General features: G+C 43.4%; 1 protein-coding gene across 10 annotated transcripts in view; it reads right to left on the reverse strand.

Moving 5' to 3' along the window:
* Window positions 1–2,835: 2,835 nt before the first annotated feature.
* CLIP1 (CAP-Gly domain containing linker protein 1) overlaps window positions 2,836–22,358 on the reverse strand; it is a 771,076-nt gene continuing 751,553 nt past the window's right edge. For all 10 annotated transcript variants that reach the window (XM_078667570.1, XM_078667568.1, XM_078667562.1 and 7 more), the window contains 2 exons: window positions 6,562–6,680; window positions 2,836–4,625 (listed from right to left, as the gene is read on the reverse strand). In XM_078667570.1, coding sequence (XP_078523696.1) covers window positions 4,397–4,625; window positions 6,562–6,680 — 348 coding nt within the window. In that variant the 3' untranslated portion in view covers window positions 2,836–4,396. The remainder of the gene's footprint in view (window positions 4,626–6,561; window positions 6,681–22,358) is intronic.

Here is a 22,358-nt window from a genome sequence, read left to right on the forward strand (position 1 = left end):
TGTGTCCCTACGTGTTCCCCATCCTATGTTATATGTGCATGATTAATATGCATATGTATTCCCCATGTTCGATTAAAGACGCAATTACAGCTGTGTCCATCTCTAGTATGCCAATTCCTAGTTTTCGTGAATACAACGAGCATCAGGCCTATGTAAAGTTATGTTGCCACGTTTTACAGTGTGCACGTTATTTCATTGTAAAGTCCCTGTTTCTAGGCCTCAAAAGGGCCCGGACTCAGATTCAGCTCCTGTCTTCTGAACCCTCGCTGAGGAGCGATACAGCCCCCACCTGTATCCCTGACCCTTCACTTACTTCCTGTCTCACAGTGCCCGGCTCGTCCTGGCTCTGCCTGCCAGTCTGCCAAGAGTATGTTATGATTCTAGTTATCAGTCCAGCCCTCCTTCTCTGCATTCCTAAGCTACTGAATCGCATCAATAGTTTCAGTCATCGTCTAGCCTTTACGTCTCCATGTAAGAGAAATACTGTATTAATGGTCATTTAATATTCCTCAACACACACTACATGTAGAATAATGCATGCACCAGTCTTAGTGTCTGTTAGCCTTTACCCTGATAACTTTTGGATTCCATCAACATGTTCTCTAAACATCAGATACTAGATAGTGTTTAGGTACATGTCGCTCTGACTCTCCAGACTTTCGTCTCTCCTTCTAGCGCAGAAGTCATAGCCCCCAGCTTCTCCTAGTAACACGTCATTGTCAGTTTGCGCGCACCACTAGGTTAGAGGTCCCGGCTCCTTAGGTAGCCCCCTCCATGTTTCCGCCCCATTTATGACATATTCTGTTACGTTTACATCACATGTCTATGTTCACGCCTCCTGTTACACCTACTTTCACCCTTATCTTTCGCGACTGTTACAGGCCCCACCCACTGTTCCGCCTATTGTATGTACTGTAATGCAATTGTTTTAGTATATATACTTGTGTACTGTTATTAAAAGCCAGCGCGCTCATTCCAGATCCTGCCCGACAGCTGTCGGGGCCCCCTGTTGGCTAGCCATCCCAGATCTTGCCCGTGCAGGTTGTCCTGTTCCTGTCCTTTATGCTGTATTAAACCTGCAAACTCCTACTACCTCGAATCTTGACTCTTATTTATTGAGCTATCTGTTATTGTTATATCTAGTCAAAAATAGAGGTATTATTTATTTATTTACCACAATGCCAGTGTAGGCCCTAGTGAAAAAACAATAATTGAAAGCAGAAGACTTGTAAAGGCGTTATCACTTTCACCTAACCTAGAACAAGCAGGGAAAATCACTTTCCCCAACCTTCTTTTTATTTGACAGTGCAACAGAGAGTTTCATAACAAATGAAAATATAGGAATAACTTTCCCAACATTCACGGTGGAAGATGAATTACATAATAAATAAAATAGTGATGCAAGTTAGAGGAACTACTAATCTTCACCCTATCAGTCCCAAAACATTGCTGTATAGAAAGAATAACGCGCGGTCCCCATTAAGTTACACAAAAACGCTATTTGTAGAATGCCCTCTGAAATGTACTAGTAGGTTTTCATCACTTGCTGTTCATCACTGTTATTTCATTTAAGTGCAAGGAGCACGCCCCTCGGGGCAGATAAGCTTCTGATACTAGAGTGCAGCAGAGATAGGATGCGAGCACCCGCAGGGGAAGGCTCCGCACCAATAGGTAGAGAGGACCGCCCGCACAGGTTGCAAAAATGTTTACAGGGTAGCCCCTGCCGAGCTCCACGCCCCGTGCGCCAGACAGGCCCCCGCGGGGGCGGCCAAGTTCTATACAGCTTCTCAAGGAACACAGTTCATTCAATGTGTGTCCGTGCACCTACCGGCAAGCAGTCGCTCTCAATAACCATCAGCACCTGCCCCCTTACCGCTCACCTGGGCCGGTATCCTGCAACACTCGCTCCAGCTGCGGGAAGGTAAATTCGGGCAACTCCAGCAGCGTCCCGTACATCTCCAGGAATGAGCAGACCACCGCAGGTGTCATCCATCACTGGCGCCTGCGTCTCCGCTGCTGCCTCCGCGGCCGCCATCTTGGACCTGCTGGGGAAGGAGGGGGCGACCAGGCTTGAGCCTCCAGAGGAGCCCGCCGCGATCCCACAATGCACCGAAAGAGGCAGCAGAAGCAGCTCAGGTTGCGGTGACGCTCCTCCCTGACTGCCCTCTCGCTCTCCCTCCCCCTTCCCCCGGGAGCGTTCTAGTCTGGCCTCGTGTGACACGAAAATGAAAACAAAAGAGCATAGAGATCAATTGGCCAGTTAGGAGGGGGCTGTGTTAAAATGTGGACTGTAGCCAACAACAGCACAGAGGAGGCGTGGTCAATTGAACATTGTTTACCTCCTAAGCGTGGGGTTCAAAGCTGTGTTAAAATGTGGACTGTAGCCAACAACAGCACAGAGGAGGCGTGGTCAATTGAACATTGTTTACTTCCTAAGCGGGGGGTTCAAAGAACTATTTAACAAGCGCTCGTCATTATTTTAAGCTAAGCCCCGTCCTTTGCAGACTGGGGGGCATGTTTTTCTTTCTCCCCTCTTCTCCATTGGCTGGAGGAGAGGAGAGAAAGCAACGAAAAAAACACGCCCCTCAATCCGAAAAGGATGGGGCTTAGCTTCAAAAAATTATGTCACAAAAACCTCTTCTCCAATGGCTGGCTGCCGTTTAGGGAGCCAGCCAATGGAGAAGAGGGGCGGGTTTTAGCCTCGCTTCTCTGAGACATAAGATCTCGCTAGCGAGACTGCGCATGCGCAGCCTACGCTAGACGAGACCTAAAAACTGTAAAACAAATCTTAACATCACCATGTTTGCCGCCATGAAAATACCAAAAAACAAATGCTCAAAGATAATAATTTATTAAAGTAGATACAATACACTCATTTGACCAAATAATACTGCTTTCCAAGTTATCCTTCCCACAACAGGTCTATATCTATAATACATTCATTCCCAAAACTTTGAATTATTACAAGAAGAAAATCTTCAGGTTCAAGTACTCAATTTTCTTGAGAAAAATACATCAAAGACATATATACAGTTTTGTGTATGAGTTGAACTCACAAATTTTGTACAAGAAACATGGAAATAATACAATATTTTAATTGCTAGTTTGTACATATGCTAGAACACATTTGAATAAACGTTTTGAACCATCAGAAATACACCTTTTGTTTGGTTTCTTCTATTTTAGGCTTATCAAATGCTCCAGCTTAGAAAATCTACAATTACAACAACTGCAGTATTTTCTGACATTCAAATAGAACATTCGCAAGGGGAAAAGGGTATCAACGAAAAAACTGCTGGAATACCACTTTCTGCAATTCAGTTATGAATACCTGCTACAGGATACATTGATGGTGGGAGAATTTCTTACAGAAAACAAACTGGGAAAAATCTCCCAACATTGAGGTTTTAAAAAGTTGACTTGCTGAATAGAAAACAACACACGTTGTTTTTCTGGGTATATAGTGGTTCTCCACATTCAAGATAATGTTTAAAATTGTTTATTACATTTAAAAATTCGAAAGTGAAGACTTCTATCACCTCTTTTCCAAAATATAACTTTATTTATATAAACACTACATAGAAACCAAAATAACACAGAGAGGGATATCACATAAATGGTAGTTAGTGTATGCAGCACCCAGATATTAAAAAAAGCCCCCTCAAACATACTATTGCACTTGCTTGTATTTGAACCTCTTTTGCAACTCTCCAATGTGTGTTGATGTTATGTTATTGCACATTAACACCAAACCTGAACAGAAAAAACAAATTTGTGTGGTTTATCACTCTTTCTATGCCAAATGTGAAAACCCTTAGTGAATGGGGGACCAGTGGGATATTTAAGTAGTGCACAATTTGTGCTTGGTAAAATCAAACAAATCTAGTGAATAATGAATGTGCAACATTTCTCTATTCCTTCCAGTGTCAAAAGCTTAAGAACGTTTAATGTACAAATGAAGTTATTAAATACTGTAGTGCAAATATGAAAATAATTAACAGCATCATTTTTAAGAGCTTAAATTAGATAAAAATGAAACCAGGTTCCATCTGGCAAAGTCCTGTTGTCCTGTAGGCAAACGCGGTTATAAAAGGGCAATTGATTACCCTGATGGTTAGATTTCAGAAAGCAGCAGGGACGAAAGGAGTAACCCGTCACCTAATATAATAAGTAATTTCTTCTGGTAGCCATATTTTAATGTCAAGTATTTCAAGCACAGATTACACCAATGTATTTATTCTTTTCTTTCATGGAAATATTATTACAATCCCTAAGTATATATGAAGGATTTTAAAAATATAGCGGTTGCTGTTCCTGCAGACTGCACACTCCATCACTGGTGTTTCCCTTCCAAAGTGCAGACAATATCTTCCTTTTTTAAAGATATTATACTGTATTAGAAAGTCTCATCATCATTGCAGTTGCTTGACCAGTGCCCAAACACCTCACATATGTCACAATAGGGGCGCTCGTCTTTTTTACTGCCATGATATGTAGTATGGGGAGGAGAATCGGGCGTTTGTGTCTGCGTTGGACAATCCTCTGTGTCGTGGAGATCAAAACAGTCACAGATATCACAGAAAAGGCGCGGCGGTGGTTTCTTCTTTGTCTGAGTTCCATTTACGCTAGAACAAAAAGGAAATTTGAATAAGTCCTACACAGCTTAAACTGGATAGAAAGTAGCTTCAGCCATCACTTCAGGTAAGTTACTTTCCTTCAATGTCCGATAATACAGTTCTAATCTGATGCCATACAAAAACTCCTTATTAGAATTCGAGAAGTGTGTGAATGGAGCCCTCTAGTCTCTGATGCCAACTGAGCAGCACATTACTTGAAGGTTCACCATATAGTGCTAAATCCTCAATCAGCCAGATCTTTGCATGACACATTGGCAACCTATTCTTTTGTTTCCCACACCTCTGGCCTTTACCACTCAAAGTCAATGTGGGTTCTTATGTTCATGATACCCTCATGTGATTTTGCTTTTGGTACAGTTCATTAAAACTAGTGAGCTGCTGTGTGAACCACATTTGTATAATAAAGCACCCTACAGAGAGAAATGTTCTATTTTACTTAAGTTGCTATACTTTTGTAAATATATGGCTTCTTAACATCTTTTATTTTACATACAGTTGCAACGCTAGTCACTTGAACTATGCTGCTTGGTTTATGCAATTACTTATTTACATAATTATTTATTGATTGTCATCATTTAGACTACAAGGTTTTTGATTTTACAGACCTTTGGAAATAAAGCTGCAACAACTGTGAAGATGGAGTTCTGTATCCCAAAGTTTTCAGCACTACTACCATCTTGGAAAGTGATTTAAGAATATGTAGAATATACTGGTTTCACTAACGGAGGTGGAATTAAGAAAAGGAGAGCTTGCACTATTTACAAATGCACAGGCACATAGAACTATCAGCTTCACCTACAGAACATATGCCATTATGAGAGTTCACTATCAACTAAGGCCAGCCATTTTAAGCCCCTTCACTTTAGTGGGTTCAACCTGACTATATCGAATGCAATTTATGAAAATGGGGCATGTGGGCCTTACAGCTCCTTGATAACCCAGTCTAGCGCCCACAGGTTATTTACTGTAGGAAATACACACGGGGTAAGGGGCAGCTCATACCGTGCTTCACTCCCATTGTGCCCTCGTCATCCAAAGTTGTTTGAAGATCTCTCATAATTCCAGACCAAATTAAGAATCTTGGGGTAACTTAGGATGGAGGAAGAAACTTAAACTCCATATTGATAAACCTTGAATGATTTCTTGTTTAATATGGACAACTGCAAAGGATATCATGCTGTCTAGCCGCAGAAACTCAAACTACCAGTAAAAGTGCTTCTTAATTTTGAATGAGAAGAGAAATGTCCTACTTTGTGACCGTTCTCAAACACAATTACTCTGATTACAACGGGTATAAATTGCTGCAGTTTGCCTGGTATATGGGCTCCATAGGATGTACTGTTTCCCACTTTCTGAAACAAGCTACCATTCTCTGGTTATCAGAATGAGTTCCTGCTTGCCTTTTAGAAAGCCTCTAATAGTTGTGTTTCACTTAAATCAACTCTTCGTGTGGCTGCTCCTATGGTCATCATTTTTTCCACCGCCTAGAATATTTTTTTTCTAAGCAATGAACATATAGCCCTTTCTGTGATCTGCTACAGTACAACACTGTTCAAATGTGTGACAGAAAATTAAATCCAATCAGCCATCTTGCATTGCAAATATTTTGTAGCCAATTTCCGTGCAAGTGTGGGACATCCTTACATTATACACATGATGAATCTCATACCACAGCTATATTGAGACCTTTCTCAAACATAAAAGAGAAGCACTTGTATCAAATCCAGCTCAAAGCGGCACCAGTTCAGTGATTAAAACACATTAGCTAGTTTACATGTATTCATGCTGTTTGCCAAGAAGTCTTGGACTGGACTTTATCACTATCATGCAGTTTTCTTTCTAGCTATGAATATGAAACATCTTACTAGGAATCAGCTTGTCTATGAAAACAGGTAAAGCAGAAGTGCTGTTTCTATTTAAATACCTGTCGTAGTTATCCACGTTATTGCCATTCAGAGAGGCTTCAGCTATTGCTTCAAGCTTCTTTTTCAGGTCATCATTCTTCTGTTGGAGATCAACTATTACAGAATTGAGGAACTCAATCTAAAGAAGGGAACGGAAAGAAGTAATTTAGACCGTACACTAAGGTTTGTATATGTGCAAACAGCAAAATACACAATATGATATGTGCAAACACCTGCAATCCAAGAGAGTATGTCATGAGTGAAGTGTGCATTCAAGATAATTGGGAAAATGTAGTCACAAATTTCACACCTGGGACTTCACGAGTTTTGAGGTCACTTGCTACTCCCACTAACAGAAAATAGCGTTTTAGTTTGCAAATTGTGTGGAGAAACTGGCAGAACAAACTTTACTCTAGCACCCGGAGACACAATTTTGCCAGTGAAAAGCATGTGGAATTTCTTCAGGGAAAAATGCTCAGACTGAAGGAAATCATTCAGAAATTAGTTTGCAAACACCCATTATTTACAATTATTACCCCACTGTCATTCCCAATATCATGGTGCTCTATCACCACAGTCAGTATGTTTTGCACCTTAATTCTGGGTATAGTATTACCCCACCATTTTAACACTAGACTGCATCCTCTAGGTATCCATACTGCCAGACCTAGTTTGGAGGTGCAAACCAATACCATACTAGGACATCTCAAGAGCTAGATGAATAACAAGGCTTTATGACTATCAGAGGATTTCAGTGACATCAAGCAAAACAACGCATAAGATTTCAGATTGTTTCTTAATGTTAGTTCAATGGAATAATCTTCAAGCTGCAATATTTGAATCTAGCTGCATAGTTCAATACCACCTGCACTAGCAATGTCACCCAGCTCTACTCATCATTTTATCAAAAAGCAGCACCGGAACTAAAAGTACTGCTCTTCTAGAGAAACGGGGAACCCGAATCGTCCCTCTTGTTTTCCAGTACTGCTGTATTTTGTCACAACCTGAGATCAGAAGCTTCTGCCACCAATGCCATCCTTAGCTTTACAAGTCACAGGTGATCCAAAATGGACATACAGCTTATGTGGGTTCTCAAATACCACCATGTGTTTAAAAAAAAGCATATACCTTGTAACAGAATAGATTTGCCTGGCTTTTGTCACACAAAGAAACAGGAAGGGAAACACACATACCCACTCACGCCTTCCAATACATTATGCCACTGCCCAATCCCTCTTTTTCAGCAAAAGGGACGTAGTTCCTTTGAGTGAAAGAGATTTACATGTGCGTATTTCCTCCCTTATCTTTATGTTCAGAGTTTCAAGTTGTGTAGAAACTCAGAAAGGATACTATAATGACTTCATAATAGGAGAAAAAAACAATGCCAGGTACCTCAGGAAGTAAAGATATTTGTTTATTAGAATGGCTTCATTCATTTAGGCTGCCCATAGATTCCTGTGAATTGTTAGCCCATGGCGTATGTTTAAATAAATGTTACTAATGTTGAACTCTAAGAACACTTTCTCTGTCCTGTTTTTAAAAACGGTTTAATAATTATATGTCACCAAAGTAATTGTACGGATGTCAAAACAATAAAAATGGCAAATATAGATAACACAGATTAATACCGACAAACACTTAGGGCCTGATTTAGATTTTTGCGGACGGGTTAAAGCGTCACAACGGTGATGGATATCCCATCAGCCGAAATATAAATCCCATTATATTCTATAGGATTTATATTTCGGCGGACGAGATCGCAGTCACCATTGTGACGGAGTAACCCGTCCGCCAAGATCTAAATCAGGCCCTTAGTCTGCAATTGTGGCTTAAACCGGTCAGTTACATTTGCAGGTTTAGTTGCATATTTCCTGTGCATCCACCTGTTACTGGCTGTATGGACAGTACAGTTCAACTATACCAAAGAAACAGTAGCACTTCCTAGAAGGAAATCACTCAAACCAGAGAAATTGAGTCAAATGTCTGTGGACCCTGTGTAAACTCTCCACTCAAGTAATCAAGGAACAAGTTACATATGTACTTGTCAAAAATATTACAAACCGACACTGTGATTCTTTCTTGCAAATACTTTGATATATGTTGGGCCATTAAAAAACAATTGAGATTTTAATGCAGGTGCTCCAATAAGTACCCAAGCTGCTGTTTAGCTGGTGGTAATAAATGGGTTATTTGATTTGTTATGTTATGTTATGTTAAAATGGGTCTTTTATAGTGCACGGCTACTCCTAGGAGTGTCCCGGTGCTTTGACAAAAAACCCGAGAAAGAAAGGGACCGGGGCAGATGCATGGCAAATCAGAGAAATCAATGGGTAAAAAGCCAAGTCTTCAGCTCCTTCCTAAAAACCAGTAAATTACTGATTTTCCTGAGAGAGACGGGCAGAGAATTCCAGCAGCGAGGCGCCAAGCATCGGAAGGATCGTCCTCCAATTCTAGCGCGCCTGATGGAAGGAACAGAGGCCATAGCCAAAGAGGCTGATCTCAGAGTTCTAGAAGGCACGTAGAAAGTTAGGCGCCTCCTAATATATCTGGCCCCTACATGGTGTAGCGCCTTAAAGGCAAGAGTTAGTGCTTTAAAAATAATCCTTTTAGAAACAGGAAGCCAGTGGAGCTTTTTTAGCAACTCCACAGCACTCGCTCTTTGCTGAAGGCTATAAATGGCCCTTGCGGCGGAGTTCTGCACCACCTGAAGGCGAGCCAGGAGAAATTTTGGCAGACCCAGGTAGAGCACATTCGCATAGTCTAAGCGAGAGCCTATCAGTGCCTGCACGGTAGTCTTTCTATGCTCCAGAGATAAAATTGGGAGGAATTTCCTTAGCATTTTCAAAATGCCAAAGCATTTCCCTGAGAGTTTCCGAATCTGAGGCCCAAAAGAAAGGCCATCATCAATCTGGAAGCCGAGGTTCTTTGCTTTGGATGAGGCGTCAGCTGGAGGATACATGTCCGGAGGCCACCAGGCCTTCCATCTAGGATCAGGAGAGCAGCCAAAGAAAAGCAGTTCCGATTTATCGGAATTACATTTCAGACTGTGCTGTTTAAACCAGTCAAAGACCGCCCCCAAACAGCTTCTGATCTGCATACCATCAAAGTCAGAACCCCTTGCGCAGGTGAAAAGAAGCTGGATGTCATCAGCATAGGATACGATCTGGGCACCGATCGACTCCGCCACCGCCGCCAGAGGGGCCATGTAGATATTAAAAAGGGAGGTGCTCAGAATAGAGCCCTGCGGCACCCCCACCTCCAATGGCGGCACAGCGGCGGAGAAAGGTGGCGCCCAGGCCGTTTGTCGGCGGCCAGCCAGAAATGACTCAAACCACTTCAACACCGTTCCACGTAATCCGATCTCCCAGAGTCTTAAAAGGAGGCCGTCATGTGGAACGGTGTCGAAAGCCGCCGACAAGTCCAGCATAACTAATATGGCCTTTCCTCCTGTGTCCAATACTTCTCTGATGGCATCAGTAACTTCAAGAAGAGCGGTCCCTGTACTCATATTGGCACGAAAACCCGACTGAGTGTCGTGTAGAATATTATTACTCTCGATGAAGTTAGATAGGGAGATATGAACATGCTTCTCCACCACTTTAGCCAAAGCCGGGAGAAGGGAGATCGGCCTATAGTTTGCGTGAACCAAAGGGTCCAGATTGGGCTTCTTGATGAGCGGCAAGATCAAGGCATGTTTCCAGGCCTTGGGAACTACTCCCGTGCTTAAGGACATATTAAGCACCGAGTTGAGCAAGGAGTTTATGGAAGGGGCTACTCTTCCTAAACATTTTGCAGGACATGGATCCTGCGGAGAGCCAGACTTCAGCTGGATGAAAAAATCCAAAGAGGCAGAGAGAGACATAGCTGGAAACTCGGAGAGAGAAGGGCCTTCCACGCCTGAGGGAAAACACTGAGAAAGCCTGATCTCAGATACAGGTACTAAACTCGGGGACATGAAAGTCTCTTGAATAGTTTTCATTTTTGTGGCGAAAAAGAGGGCAAGTTGACAGACCCAAACTTCGGAATGGGAATGAGCAGGCAGAATCGAGGTGGGGGAAATGAAATCTTTAACAATCCGGAATATTTCTTCACTCATATTCGCCACATCCTCTATTCTTTTGTCAAAATAGGCTTTTTTCCCAGCCATGATATGGCGGTGGTAGAGCCTAGTTAGTTCCCTATATTTTTGTTTGTCACTGGGATCATACAGACGACGCCAGGCCCTTTCGGCTTTCTTACACTCTCTCCGCAACTCACCGAGCGAGGGAGTGAACCACGGGGCAGAAGCACGCCTGCTGGCTGAACTGGAAATTACCGTGGGGGCTAGCTCCTCAAATCTATCAGTGAGCCACCTATGTAGCAGGTCCAAATCCTCCTCTAAATTACTCGAAAGTTGACAATGGTGTGAGGAGAGTGCAGATACCAGCATTTCTGAAGATACCCAGTGAAATGCGCGCGCCATCCCTCTAGAGCCTTCCAACAGTCTAGAAGAGGAAGTGGCGACTGAGGGGTTAACAAAATTTATTAAGTAATGATCAGACCGTAAGACAGGAATCGGGTGGGACATGCTGATCAAAAATGTAGATAAAAGTTGATCAAGAATGTGCCCTTTGTTGTGCGTGGGAACAGAGACATAGGGTGCCAGCCTTAAAGGAGCTGTAATGTCCCACAACTTGACAACATCCGTATCACTTCCTACATCCATATGTAAGTTAAAATCTCCCAACAATATACAATGTTCTGATTTTAGACATAATACCGAAAGAACATTCTGTAGTTCCTCGAAAAAGAGGCCTATGGGTCCCGGAGGCCTATATATTAAAAGCCCCACACAAGTTTGATGGGGAGACAGAGAAAGGGAAAAACCCAAGGACTCACATCCTGCAATCTTATCAGTGGGAAGAGTGGCGCAAGAGAAGCGCTTGTCGACTACCAGAGCAACCCCACCGCCTAATCCTGTGGCCCTGTCCTTCCTAATGATAACATAGTCTCTAGGAATGGCATTCGGTAAATCAGGGCCCAAGCTTTCCCCCAACCAGGTCTCAGTTAAAAAAAAGGCATACCGACTTAGACTCAGTCAACAGATTGTAGATATCCAGCGAATGCCTACTGAGAGATCTGGTATTGAGCAGGGAGCAAGAATTGCAGGTCGGCAGAGTTGCGGGGGGCGCGACATGGGTGCCGACCAGGCGCCAACCGCAGCCAGGGCAACCCGTTTTCCAGAAACGCCTACCCGGAAATAAGCGGCGGCATGTCGCCTCCATGCCCCGCCAGGACAGGAGCTCAGCAGACGTATAAGAGCGCATAATGGCAGGAAGATGGAAATTGGATTTCTATTCAAAATGACATAGTGCAGCTGCTAATAGCACCCATATCCCTGTACTGACCACTTAGCCACTCCCATTTTACTGCTTACCGTGCTATCACTAACATAATATAACATGTGTATTCAACGAACCAAGGTCAGCACAAAGTAAAAGAACAAACCTTCTGGTGCTTCAAAGATTTCTCCATAGACAACCAAATGCTTGAACTCATTTCTCACCCTATCAATTCCAACGCCAACACCCTTCTAGACAACTTCCAACAATTGTATGGAAACCTATGTGAACATCCATGCCCCAATTACAACACACATGTGCAAACCAACGCCTTTAGTACATTGGTACGCTAAAGACCTTGATAACAATAAACAATCCATCAGCAGGCAGGAAAGAAAGTGGAAGAAAAACAGGACTCCCAAGGACCACAAGATACTGAAGTTCCTCTGCTCATCACATCAGTCAAACAATGCTCTATACCAACACCATCAGTTAAGCCACCAACAGAAGCAAAATACTGTTCAAGACAATCATGCACTGCATTAATCTGCTGCCAGACCCACCTATTCCGTACTGCACAGAAATATGCAATGCCACCAACCTCTTCTTCTGTGTAAAAAATACAGAAAATCCAAAAACATCAAACATGCTTCATCTCTTACACCCACCACTTCCCAAAGAATCTCGCAAAGGCCAGCTTTCAAAGCCCTATCTCCCCCAGAGTTCGCTGACATACTCAACTCCCTCAAACCCACTTCATTTAAAGATGATGTTTTTACCATTATCCTTCATCAAAGCTCTCTCTGGTGCTGCTCTCTCATCCCAACTTAACAATGTCAGTGCCTTCCATCACATAAGACATCTTGCCAGAAGCTTTCAACACAGGCTAGATTTTCCCACTACTAAAGAAACCTAGAGTAGACCCTTATGACCTCATCAACTACCGGTCCATCATTCACCTATCATTTATTGGCAAGATAATTGAAAAAGCAGCCTATGTTCTGCTAAAAGATCACATCAATGCTTACAATCTCCACCACTACTACTACCAGTCTGGCTTGAGAATGGAAACATGGAAACCTCTACCTTACAAATCGTAGACTATGCTCCCTTGACCACTGATAAAGATGACTCATGAAGCTGCTAGACCAATTGGCTGCCTTCGACTCAGTTGACCATCCCACCCTCAAACGCACCATGGAGTATCGAATGGAATTCACTAATAATGTCTTTCACTGGTTTTCCTCCTCCCTTTCCAACTGACGCTTGTTTATTTACATGGCGACCTCTAGGTCGCAAAAGCATCCTATTATATTTGGAGTCCCCCAAATTCAATAATGTATCCTGTCATCTTCAAACTTGGTGCTCGATTCACCGATAGCAGCATCAATATTCACCAATATGCACAGGATACACAACTCTATCAGAAAGTCTCCTCTGCTTCAAACACCTAACTGCTCTACCACTACTTGCCAATAAAACCAGAATAAATAGTGCATCTTCCTAAGACTGAAGATGGCGCTGGTGTGAGCCAAGGCAGCCTAGAATCTGGTCTGATTGTAGCAGCTCCCCGAAGGAAAGCATAATAAAGTGGCTTACAATATCTCCCTGTGTGCTAAGAATGTCAAGGGGAAGGGTTGGGAGGAAGAATATTCAACCTGGGCTTTTTGCCACTACGCCTCCCAGACTTTAGAAATAGAAAGAAGCCCGGGGTACAGGGCAAGAATTCCCTTTACATCACTTTACCATAAAGAAACCGGATGACCCCTGCATATTGGAGAGGATAAAGCACAGTGCTCGGCATGATGCTAACGGCTAGGGCGCTCGACCTCGGACCTGGGTTCGAGTCTCGGTAACGACGCCAAAACCTCCTGTGATTCTGGGCAAATCACTTAATCTCCCCGTGCCTAAAATGAAAGTGTGTCCTCATGTAACGTAACTGGAAAAATATGTAAAGCGCTCTGATACCTGATTCGGTTCGGGTCTAGTTCGTGCTATATGAAACTCTGCAAAAAAAAACAACAAAAAAAAAACAACCACCCTAGTGTCTCTGTACTCACGTGCTCCATGAACTAGTCAGGGAACTGGGCAAAGATGGTAGTGAAGGGACCACCAAATTTAACTTTGGTCAAGAGATGTCAAAAGCAGGCTTCTTATTCATTTTTTTGGGTGAATGCCATGATTTCCAGAACGCAGAAGTAGCGAAGCTGTATGACCAGGCATCTCCAAGATGGTGAGTTGTCTATATAATGTTAACAAGGATGAAATGGACAGGGTTCTTTCCTGTGATGTGAATTCCTGTTGCTGCACTATACATAGATTCATTTCCAAGTGCTGAATGTGTCACTATACATTTAAATGCTTATTTTTGTCCATGTTCTTTGACTCTTGTTACTATTTTAGCCTCTACTGTTTGCTTCTGGCTGTTTTGACCGTATTCCAGATTTCTACACTGGGATTCTGCTAGGCTCTATTCCCCTTCTTTATGTCAGGAGGAGTTTGGTGCCTTGCCCATTTCTCCAGCACTAAACTCCATCTTCAATTCAGAGCTACAAGATTGCCAAAGAGTGTTTTCCTCTTTATGAAGGCTTTCTCTTAGCTGGGACACGCTTGAAGCAACAGTTTACATCTTTTAAGCATATTCTGTACAGGGAGTCACCAACGCTACTGGGAGAAGTCACCCTTTTTGGGGCAATCAAGAAGAAAACTGTCAGAAGCTGGCCTGGTATATGGTGTCCACTAATGTAAGTGGGGACTTTGCAGTAGTCCAGATAACCCTTATGGTGATTTAAGAGGTCTTAGACAACTTTAGAAAGCTCTCCAAATGGTCACTGTGGATAGCAGCCTTCAGGCTTAGTCCAGAAGGAGTGTAAAGCAGCATGTTTAACCAGAATGCAATCTTATAGTATAGATTAAGTGAATGAGAATCACACAAGGTATTTATAAAAAAATGAATTTATTATAATATACTCTCTCATATGGTTATGTATCTCCTACCCAGAGATACTCACAATGCACACAATACTTTGCAAAGAAGCACAGTAAAGAGCATGGAATACACAGAGGACCCCCGGGAGGGACCAAACCATATACTAAGAAAGTGGTATAAGAACCACGACACGGGTCAATACAAGGTCGAGAGGACGTAGAAGTGCTAGGGACCCTACAAACCACCCAAGGTGAGGAGATAGGGACCCCACAGAGAGGGTGTGTAGTGTGGTAACACGACTGTGTGCTCCGTACAATTCTATGTTCAAATCGCGGTTGGATTTTTAAAGATTAAGGCCCCTTCCTAGTGGAACTTGAAGAAACCCTGTGGAAGACAGAAGGTTGGAGCGCCACCCCACCCGTGAATACCCTAATACCCATGTTACCTACACCAGGGAAGCCTGGTGCATATGTGTGAAGTGGTGTCGGAAACTGCAGTCGAACCCAGTGGAGGACTTCAGGAAAGTGTCGCTGCTGAAGTGTCTGGTGAAATCCGAAGGTGGATTTTAGGTGAGAGGTACCTGCAAGCAGAGGGGACAGAGTCTATGCCACTCAGGAGTGACTAGGAGACTTGGAAGACGAATGCCCTCCGATGTTGGGTGTTGCAGGATGGATGGCGATGACCTTGACTCTGCAGTTGGGCGGGCCCAGGAGACGCTGAGGAAGACCAAGAGCCGTGCACGCGCTGTCCCATGTCGGATGGCGATTGCTGAGGGGTCGATGTCCGGTGGGAGCACCAACAAGCCTTGACCAATGCAACCCAAACAGATGTCAAAGAATGTCGGGACCAGCAAGGTCCAGGGGATTCACCAAAAGCAGGGGAGTCAGGACAGGCACGCGCAATTAGGGGAGCTCAAAAGACAAAGGGGTGACCCTCAAATGGACCCACAGGCCAGAGGCACTGAAGTCGCGAGAGGACCTCAAGCAGCTAACCAAAAGATGCAGGCCACGATGCACAACTATCTCTGGAGATGCTCGAGGTTAGGGCTACTTGGAGCCCGAAGATCTTCTTGGAAGGAAGCCAACACGCCTTTGCAACTGCAAGTTGACAAGTTGCACAGGGGTTTGGTTATTGCAACCCCCCCCCCCCCCCCTAGGGATACTGGCCTCAAACTTAGTGAGAGGGCAGGGCAGGGCTCTGGAGCTGGGAAAACCACCACCTGTGTGCAGAACCTTATGGAGTCAGGATCAGCAGACCGGTCAACTTAGTTGCAGTGCCTGCGAATGCAGGGGAGTGACTCCTTCACTCTGAGGGAGATTCCTTCAGGTGTCTTTGATGCCCACAGGCCTTGGAATGTTCCTATATGGTGCACAGGCACAGACGATGCAGCAGACAGGAAAGGAGACAAAGTTGATCCCAAACGAAGTCCAGAGTACCCAGACGGTAGAAGTTGATGTGGTGTCTGATCTGAATCTTGTCCCATGACGAATCTGGGGACCCACCCACAGGTAAGCCCTTAAGTACCCTTAGGAAAGGTTTGGGACGATTGGGGGATCCTCCAAGCGGAGGGTCTGGACAGGGGGAGGTTAATCCCAAGTCCTTTGTTCAGTTTCGCACCAGAGCGGGAGCCAACGGGTCCCAGGACTGGCTTGAAATGACCATGCACAGGAACACCAAATGTACCCTTCATGCTGACTTAGTGGCGCTGGCATGCTCACCCACCCGGTCCCAATACATTAAATCCTGTCTGGGAGGTGGTCACACCACCCTGTGACAGGATGCCTATTATTCTGCCTTCCCCTGCTTGAGCTTGGCTCAGCAGCAGGAGGGCAGAAATGTGTCTCTGGTCGGCAGCAACCATTTTTTGCGGTCTGGGTCAAGAAGGCTGGTACCGGGAGCACTGAGAGCCTAATAGAGGGCTCTTCTAGTGCTTTGATTCATACCTCCCACATCGGTTACGGTGTGGAGGAATGATTCCAACATGTCTGATACCAAACATGATAGGATTCGTTGCAGCAGTTTTCGAGATGGTCATTGCGTAATTACGTGGTGCCCCTCTATTTAGTATATGGCTGCTTCCCTTACAACCTGGGAGAATGGACTCCGTAGGCTGTAGGGGTGTCCTGCTCATGCAGGGGGACCCTCACACTAAGAAGCAAGCACCCTGCCTTCAGGATTGATAAGGCCTACTATAGGGGTGAATTATAGGTTTTAAGTGCAGTGACCCTAGATATAAGAATCCTATATATTTAGTAAGTGGTGCTAGCACCAACTTACACAGGCTGCAATGTTCCATTTTGAATAGTCTCCTATAAGTGGCATAATGCAGGCTTCAGCTCATGGGGGACCTCTGCTGTACATATGCTCTGGGTACCTTAGTACCATATACTAGGGGCTAATAAGGGAACCCCAGTATCCAATTTGGGATGTACCTAAGTAATGAACATACACATTTAAGGGAGAAAGCAGATAGAGTGGGGTCCTGGTTAGCAGGATCCCAGTCAGACTAGTCAGTATCAGCTTAGCAACAGGCAAATAGTGGGGGTAACCACGCAGAAGGGCTCTACCTTCCTACAATGACTCAACAGATCTGTTCAGCATCCAGCCCACAACGGGTAGCAAAGCTGGGGACGTGGATGCAGGAACATAAAGATGAGTTGCAAGCACAGGCAGGATGTATACATTGCAGTGAGCCATCGATATTCTACCTGGAAAAACAAGTAAAGCAGCTGGAGAATATGGAGGGTGGGGGTGGGAGAAGCAGAAAGCTCAATCATATGAAGCCCACAACCTCTGAGGAAGTCAAGTGCAGATTCAATCCTAGTGTAGTACTTTCCATAACAATTACTACTGGCGTGTAAAAAAGCAATAAAGGTTGAGCTGCTTGCTTCGCATATCAGAATAAAAATTTCAGATGAGGCTGAATGATCTTCTCCTCCTTGAATCAGTTACTGAATGCCACTTGCTGAGTTGTCACTAGAAGCATGCCTCCACGAATGCACATTAATACCTCAGCCAAGCACTCGGAACGTGTAACCCATCAACTGTTTCCAATGTAGTCTGCACTATTTGTTTAGTTTAACAAAATCTTTCAACAATTCCTTAAACTGGTCATATATGTGTTCAGGGAAAGAAGGTACAGTCATAGAAGAAGGCTCCCATAGTATGAGAATGTGCCATAAGACAAATGGCACTGCGTGATCTTAAAACCAGTCTTACAGATGCATAGACCTTCTTTCCTAAAGTATCCAACCTCTTCGACTTTCAGTCAATCAGTACTATAGGTAAAGTGTTCTAATTCACTTTTGTTGATGAAGACTGAACCACTAAGTTCTCTGGTGTTGGATGTGTTGACAGTGGGCCAAATGAAGCCAGACTTTTCTGAGGAGCAGCATTTTTTGCCACTGCTACAATCTACTGCAGGTTATTCACAGTGCCATCACTATTTCTAACTATGCCTCATTAAAGGGCAAAAGAAATTCTATAACTTACTTGCCTGCTAAATGTATATAAACAAATTAAACCTGTGCTACTCTTAATAAAAGCTAATATTCTGTACCACAGCTATTTTCCGAACAACTGGCGAAGAAGACACATTATCAGATGTCATATAGTTTTTGATTTTAAAAAAAGTTTTATAGAGCGCCAACATGACCCCTGGGGGTATCAGAGCGCTTTACAATTTAGCGATCATGAAAGGTACAGGAAGTAGTAACAATTAGCCAACAAATCAAAATACAATCATAACAGTCAAATAGTAAACAAGGGTGAGGAGAGCGTGTCCTAGAATGCTTGGGAAGCAGGGGTTACATGGCAGAAATTTGTTTATAAGTAGCACTTTACTTCCTTTTGAAAGATGCTATTGAGGGAATCAGTCTGATGCCACGGGGCAGGGAATATCAAATTCTTGTGGCGATACCCGAGAAAGCTTGATTGTAAGTTTTCTTTTCATGGAATTTCTGTGGCTTCATCAGTAAGGTACTGGCACATCTAGAGGATCTACAGCCACCAGAGAGCTCAAGTTTTTGTACATGGTATATTGGAGTGTTGAAGTGTAAGGCTTTATGGGTCATGGAGGCAACTGTTTGCTGTATCCTTGCTTCATATGGGGGCCAGTTTAGGAATTTCAGCTCAGGTGTGATATGGGTATTTCTTTTAGAACCTATGATGAGCCTTGCACGAGAGTTAAGAGAAGCCTTAGTGGAGCTATGTTAGATCTAGGAAGGCCACAGACGGTTGCACTACACACCAGTTGTAGAGTTCCCAGTATCTGTAAAGTTCTGGTGCTGTATCGAGACCACTCATGTCCACAAATATGCCTTCATTCGTGAGGAGGGAACAAATTCTCTGCCACTCTATAATCATCATTTTGGTCAGAATTTGGCTATCTGAACCCTAAAGTATCAGAATCAAAAATGTCAGAGAATTTGTAAACTTCTTGAGACATCAAACTAGGCCTTTCAGAAAACTCAAACTCCACATGGCTCCTGAAGTCGATCTCAGCTTCACTCCCAATACTCGATTCACAGAATCCGAAGAATAACACTTTACTTACTTTATACTTAGATGGCAACAAGGCCTCTTTTTAACTTTCATTTAAGAACTGCCGCATTTGACGATTGCACATAGATGGATGGTAGCTCACTCAGTTTGATTTCAGACAAAACAGAGTTGTTGGTATTTGTGAACTCATTTACCTGTAACACAATTGGTTATCTACTGACTTAGGCCCTCAATTTGTTCCTGTGACTTTGGCTTTGAACTTGGCCATTATCTTGGACTCCCAGCTTTCCTTAGGGGAACATATCCATAAGTTCAGTACCATCTGCTTTTTGGAGCTTCACTGATTTCTGATAGTTACACCCGACTCACACAAACAGTGTTACATGCTCTGAAACTAACTCAACTGGAATACTACAATTCGCTATATTTAAGTTTCAGTGTTAATCTCCTGACGAATCTGAATTCAGAATGTTATGCAGCGACCTTGGACTAAGTATGCATGTAAGGATCTACACTCATGTTAACTTTCTTCACTAGCTACCAATTTTCACTTTAATCAGCTGTACATCATTGGTCAGTTCCAGTGTCAGGACACACCGTACATGGGTTAATAGTGCACTGTACAGACTTAAATTAGTTAACCAGTCTCTAACCCGCAGCTGGTCGGGGAAGAGTGACTTGATACCCTGATTTTGGGCAGATTCATCTTTATTTTTCAGCTACTTCTTTTATCCTCCGGTTCTCCAGAAGCCGAGATCAAAAGAGTGCCAAAATATTCTAGTGGCCCCTCACTGGACTAGTGGGGCCTGATCCCTTGATATGTTACAGCCGGCAGTGGCACCTCACGTTTTCTTCCTTCCTTCCATTTTGCGACAACCTGTTGCAGAGAAGCAGTGACAGGTTCAACATCCTTGAGCTCAGACCTGCCTCATCAGCACTAAGCTTACTGACACCTGAAGTTATCCCCCTAGAAAACTCTATAAACATTTCTCAAGAGTCTCTCCAGGAGCTGGCCTAATTGCTATAGTTTTGCCAGAGGCACATTGCTAAGAAAGAAGTTTAGTCCCATGTCTGCTACCTGCCCAATATATTCGGTTTCTCACATCCAAAATCACCTTCTATCTTTATGGGTGCCTATTGTTCCCATTTATCTGCTATTGCATAGAAATTCCAGAACTGTGTGGTACTTTGAAGGTATTTTTCAAGAGTTTTCAATGTGCAAACCATTGCCAGCTTGAAAATTGAAATTAGTGTTATCTATTTCACATTTTGATTCTGTTGCTGCCAGTGACTTTCAACTGGTGTCTTGCATTAGTCACTTCTACGAGCGTGTGTTTATTCTCGGTTTGCCGATGTACAGACCTACAGTGAGACTGTTGTCTGTTAGACTCTTCCTCCTTTCTTTTTGTTATCTAATACCATCATGTTATGAGGACACTCACATTTCATTTGGATTGAACAAAAAATGTTTACAAAATCAAGACCGGCTCATTGTCGCTTGTTTTGATTCACCTCTCTAGGGCCATCCTTGCTGATTTGATTTTCTCATATTTCTTGCAATATTGCAAGGTTATAGGTATTATGTGTATGCCAAAGTATTACGGGTCATTACAGCTTTAGTGTTCATCCATTTACCACTTTATTTGCAAACCTACCTATTGAGTGAAAAATGTGATATAAGTTGTGGGCCCGAGGTAAAAGGTGATAGGATGGACATTTCTGGTCTAAGTGCCCAGCAAATGAAAATAGAAATAGAATGCAGCCACGAGAAATGATCTGTATACCATTAACATGTATCAAGCCATGGATATCAGATCATGGTTGGATACACAGTTATGTAACTTTGCTACAGTATCCTTTTGGCTGCACCTCACCATGTCTCCTTTATCAGTTCTGGATGTTCATAAATGATCAATGAAGTCTGGAAGCAGGGGGATCATCCCAGTGACTTTATACTCCTAGTCCCAAATTGCTCCTTTCCCGTATGACTCTCCCACCAGTCCAACTGTCTGTGTCAGTTACATATGGTGAAAAAAGGGACTGAGGAGGGATCCTGCAATTGTGTGCATCAACTGCAGGAAAACAGATGCTTAAGCTTCAGCAAGTGTGTGCCTTGGCTGCAGGACAACAGATGCTTAAACTGTCAGTTGCAAGGTAAGGGGAGGGAGATTAGGGATAACTGTACTCCTGTTTTCGGAGCTGCTGGTTAGTTTATCCTACAAAATCCTCAGCAATGGGGAATATGTACTGCTGAACAGTAGAGTCAACTATAGAGAGATTCATTTGTTAACTAGCACATTCAAACAAATTAGTCTGTTGAAATAAAGGCAGAGACCAAAGGACGGTCGGTTTTAACTCTGGCTCCTACTGCCCCAATTTGCTTTTCAAATTACAAATGGAAGAAAACACATGAAAAGCAAGAAATCATTGTGCTGATGTTTACAGTGTCCTTTTGTTCACATGAAGACTAGTAGTCCATCTCTCTCCCTTGATCTCTGACCACAATTGATGGAAGTTCGTTAAAAGTTTTTAATAGGAACAGATAATAGGCTATCCTTAACTAAAAATGTTTCTGAAAGTGAAGATTCCGGGAACTCTGCATTCAGGTTCACCCCTTCTTGGTGTCACCTTTGTCTCCTTCCATTGCGCTGCCCCATCAATGCCTTACCATGGGTAGCAAATTGAAGTAATGAATAATCTAGTTTTTAGGTACTTCATACTTCCTCACAGATGCACAACGTGTTTGAACACGTTGCTATAGTTAGGCCATAATTACTAATCATACTTTCCAGTGCAAACTTCTCCCACAGCTTTCTTTTGCCATTTGCTAGACCGGAGAGAACCAATTCCAGTTCTAGAGAAGCTGCAGCTGACTAATAAACCTTCTCTTGGGGCTGCAGTGGATCAGGTACACGCCTCTAAAGAGGCTATGGCGGCTATGTTTGCTAAGCAGCAGCCCTGTGGCATGCCTTTAGGAGCTGATCTTGCTCAGAACACATCTTCGGCCTTGGTCGTGTTCAGCATAAAGTCAACTGCTTCAGTCTGGACTTCGGGTCTAAAGGCT

This window comes from Lissotriton helveticus, chromosome 11 (assembly GCF_964261635.1).
Source record: "Lissotriton helveticus chromosome 11, aLisHel1.1, whole genome shotgun sequence".
Classification (NCBI taxonomy): domain Eukaryota; kingdom Metazoa; phylum Chordata; class Amphibia; order Caudata; family Salamandridae; genus Lissotriton; species Lissotriton helveticus.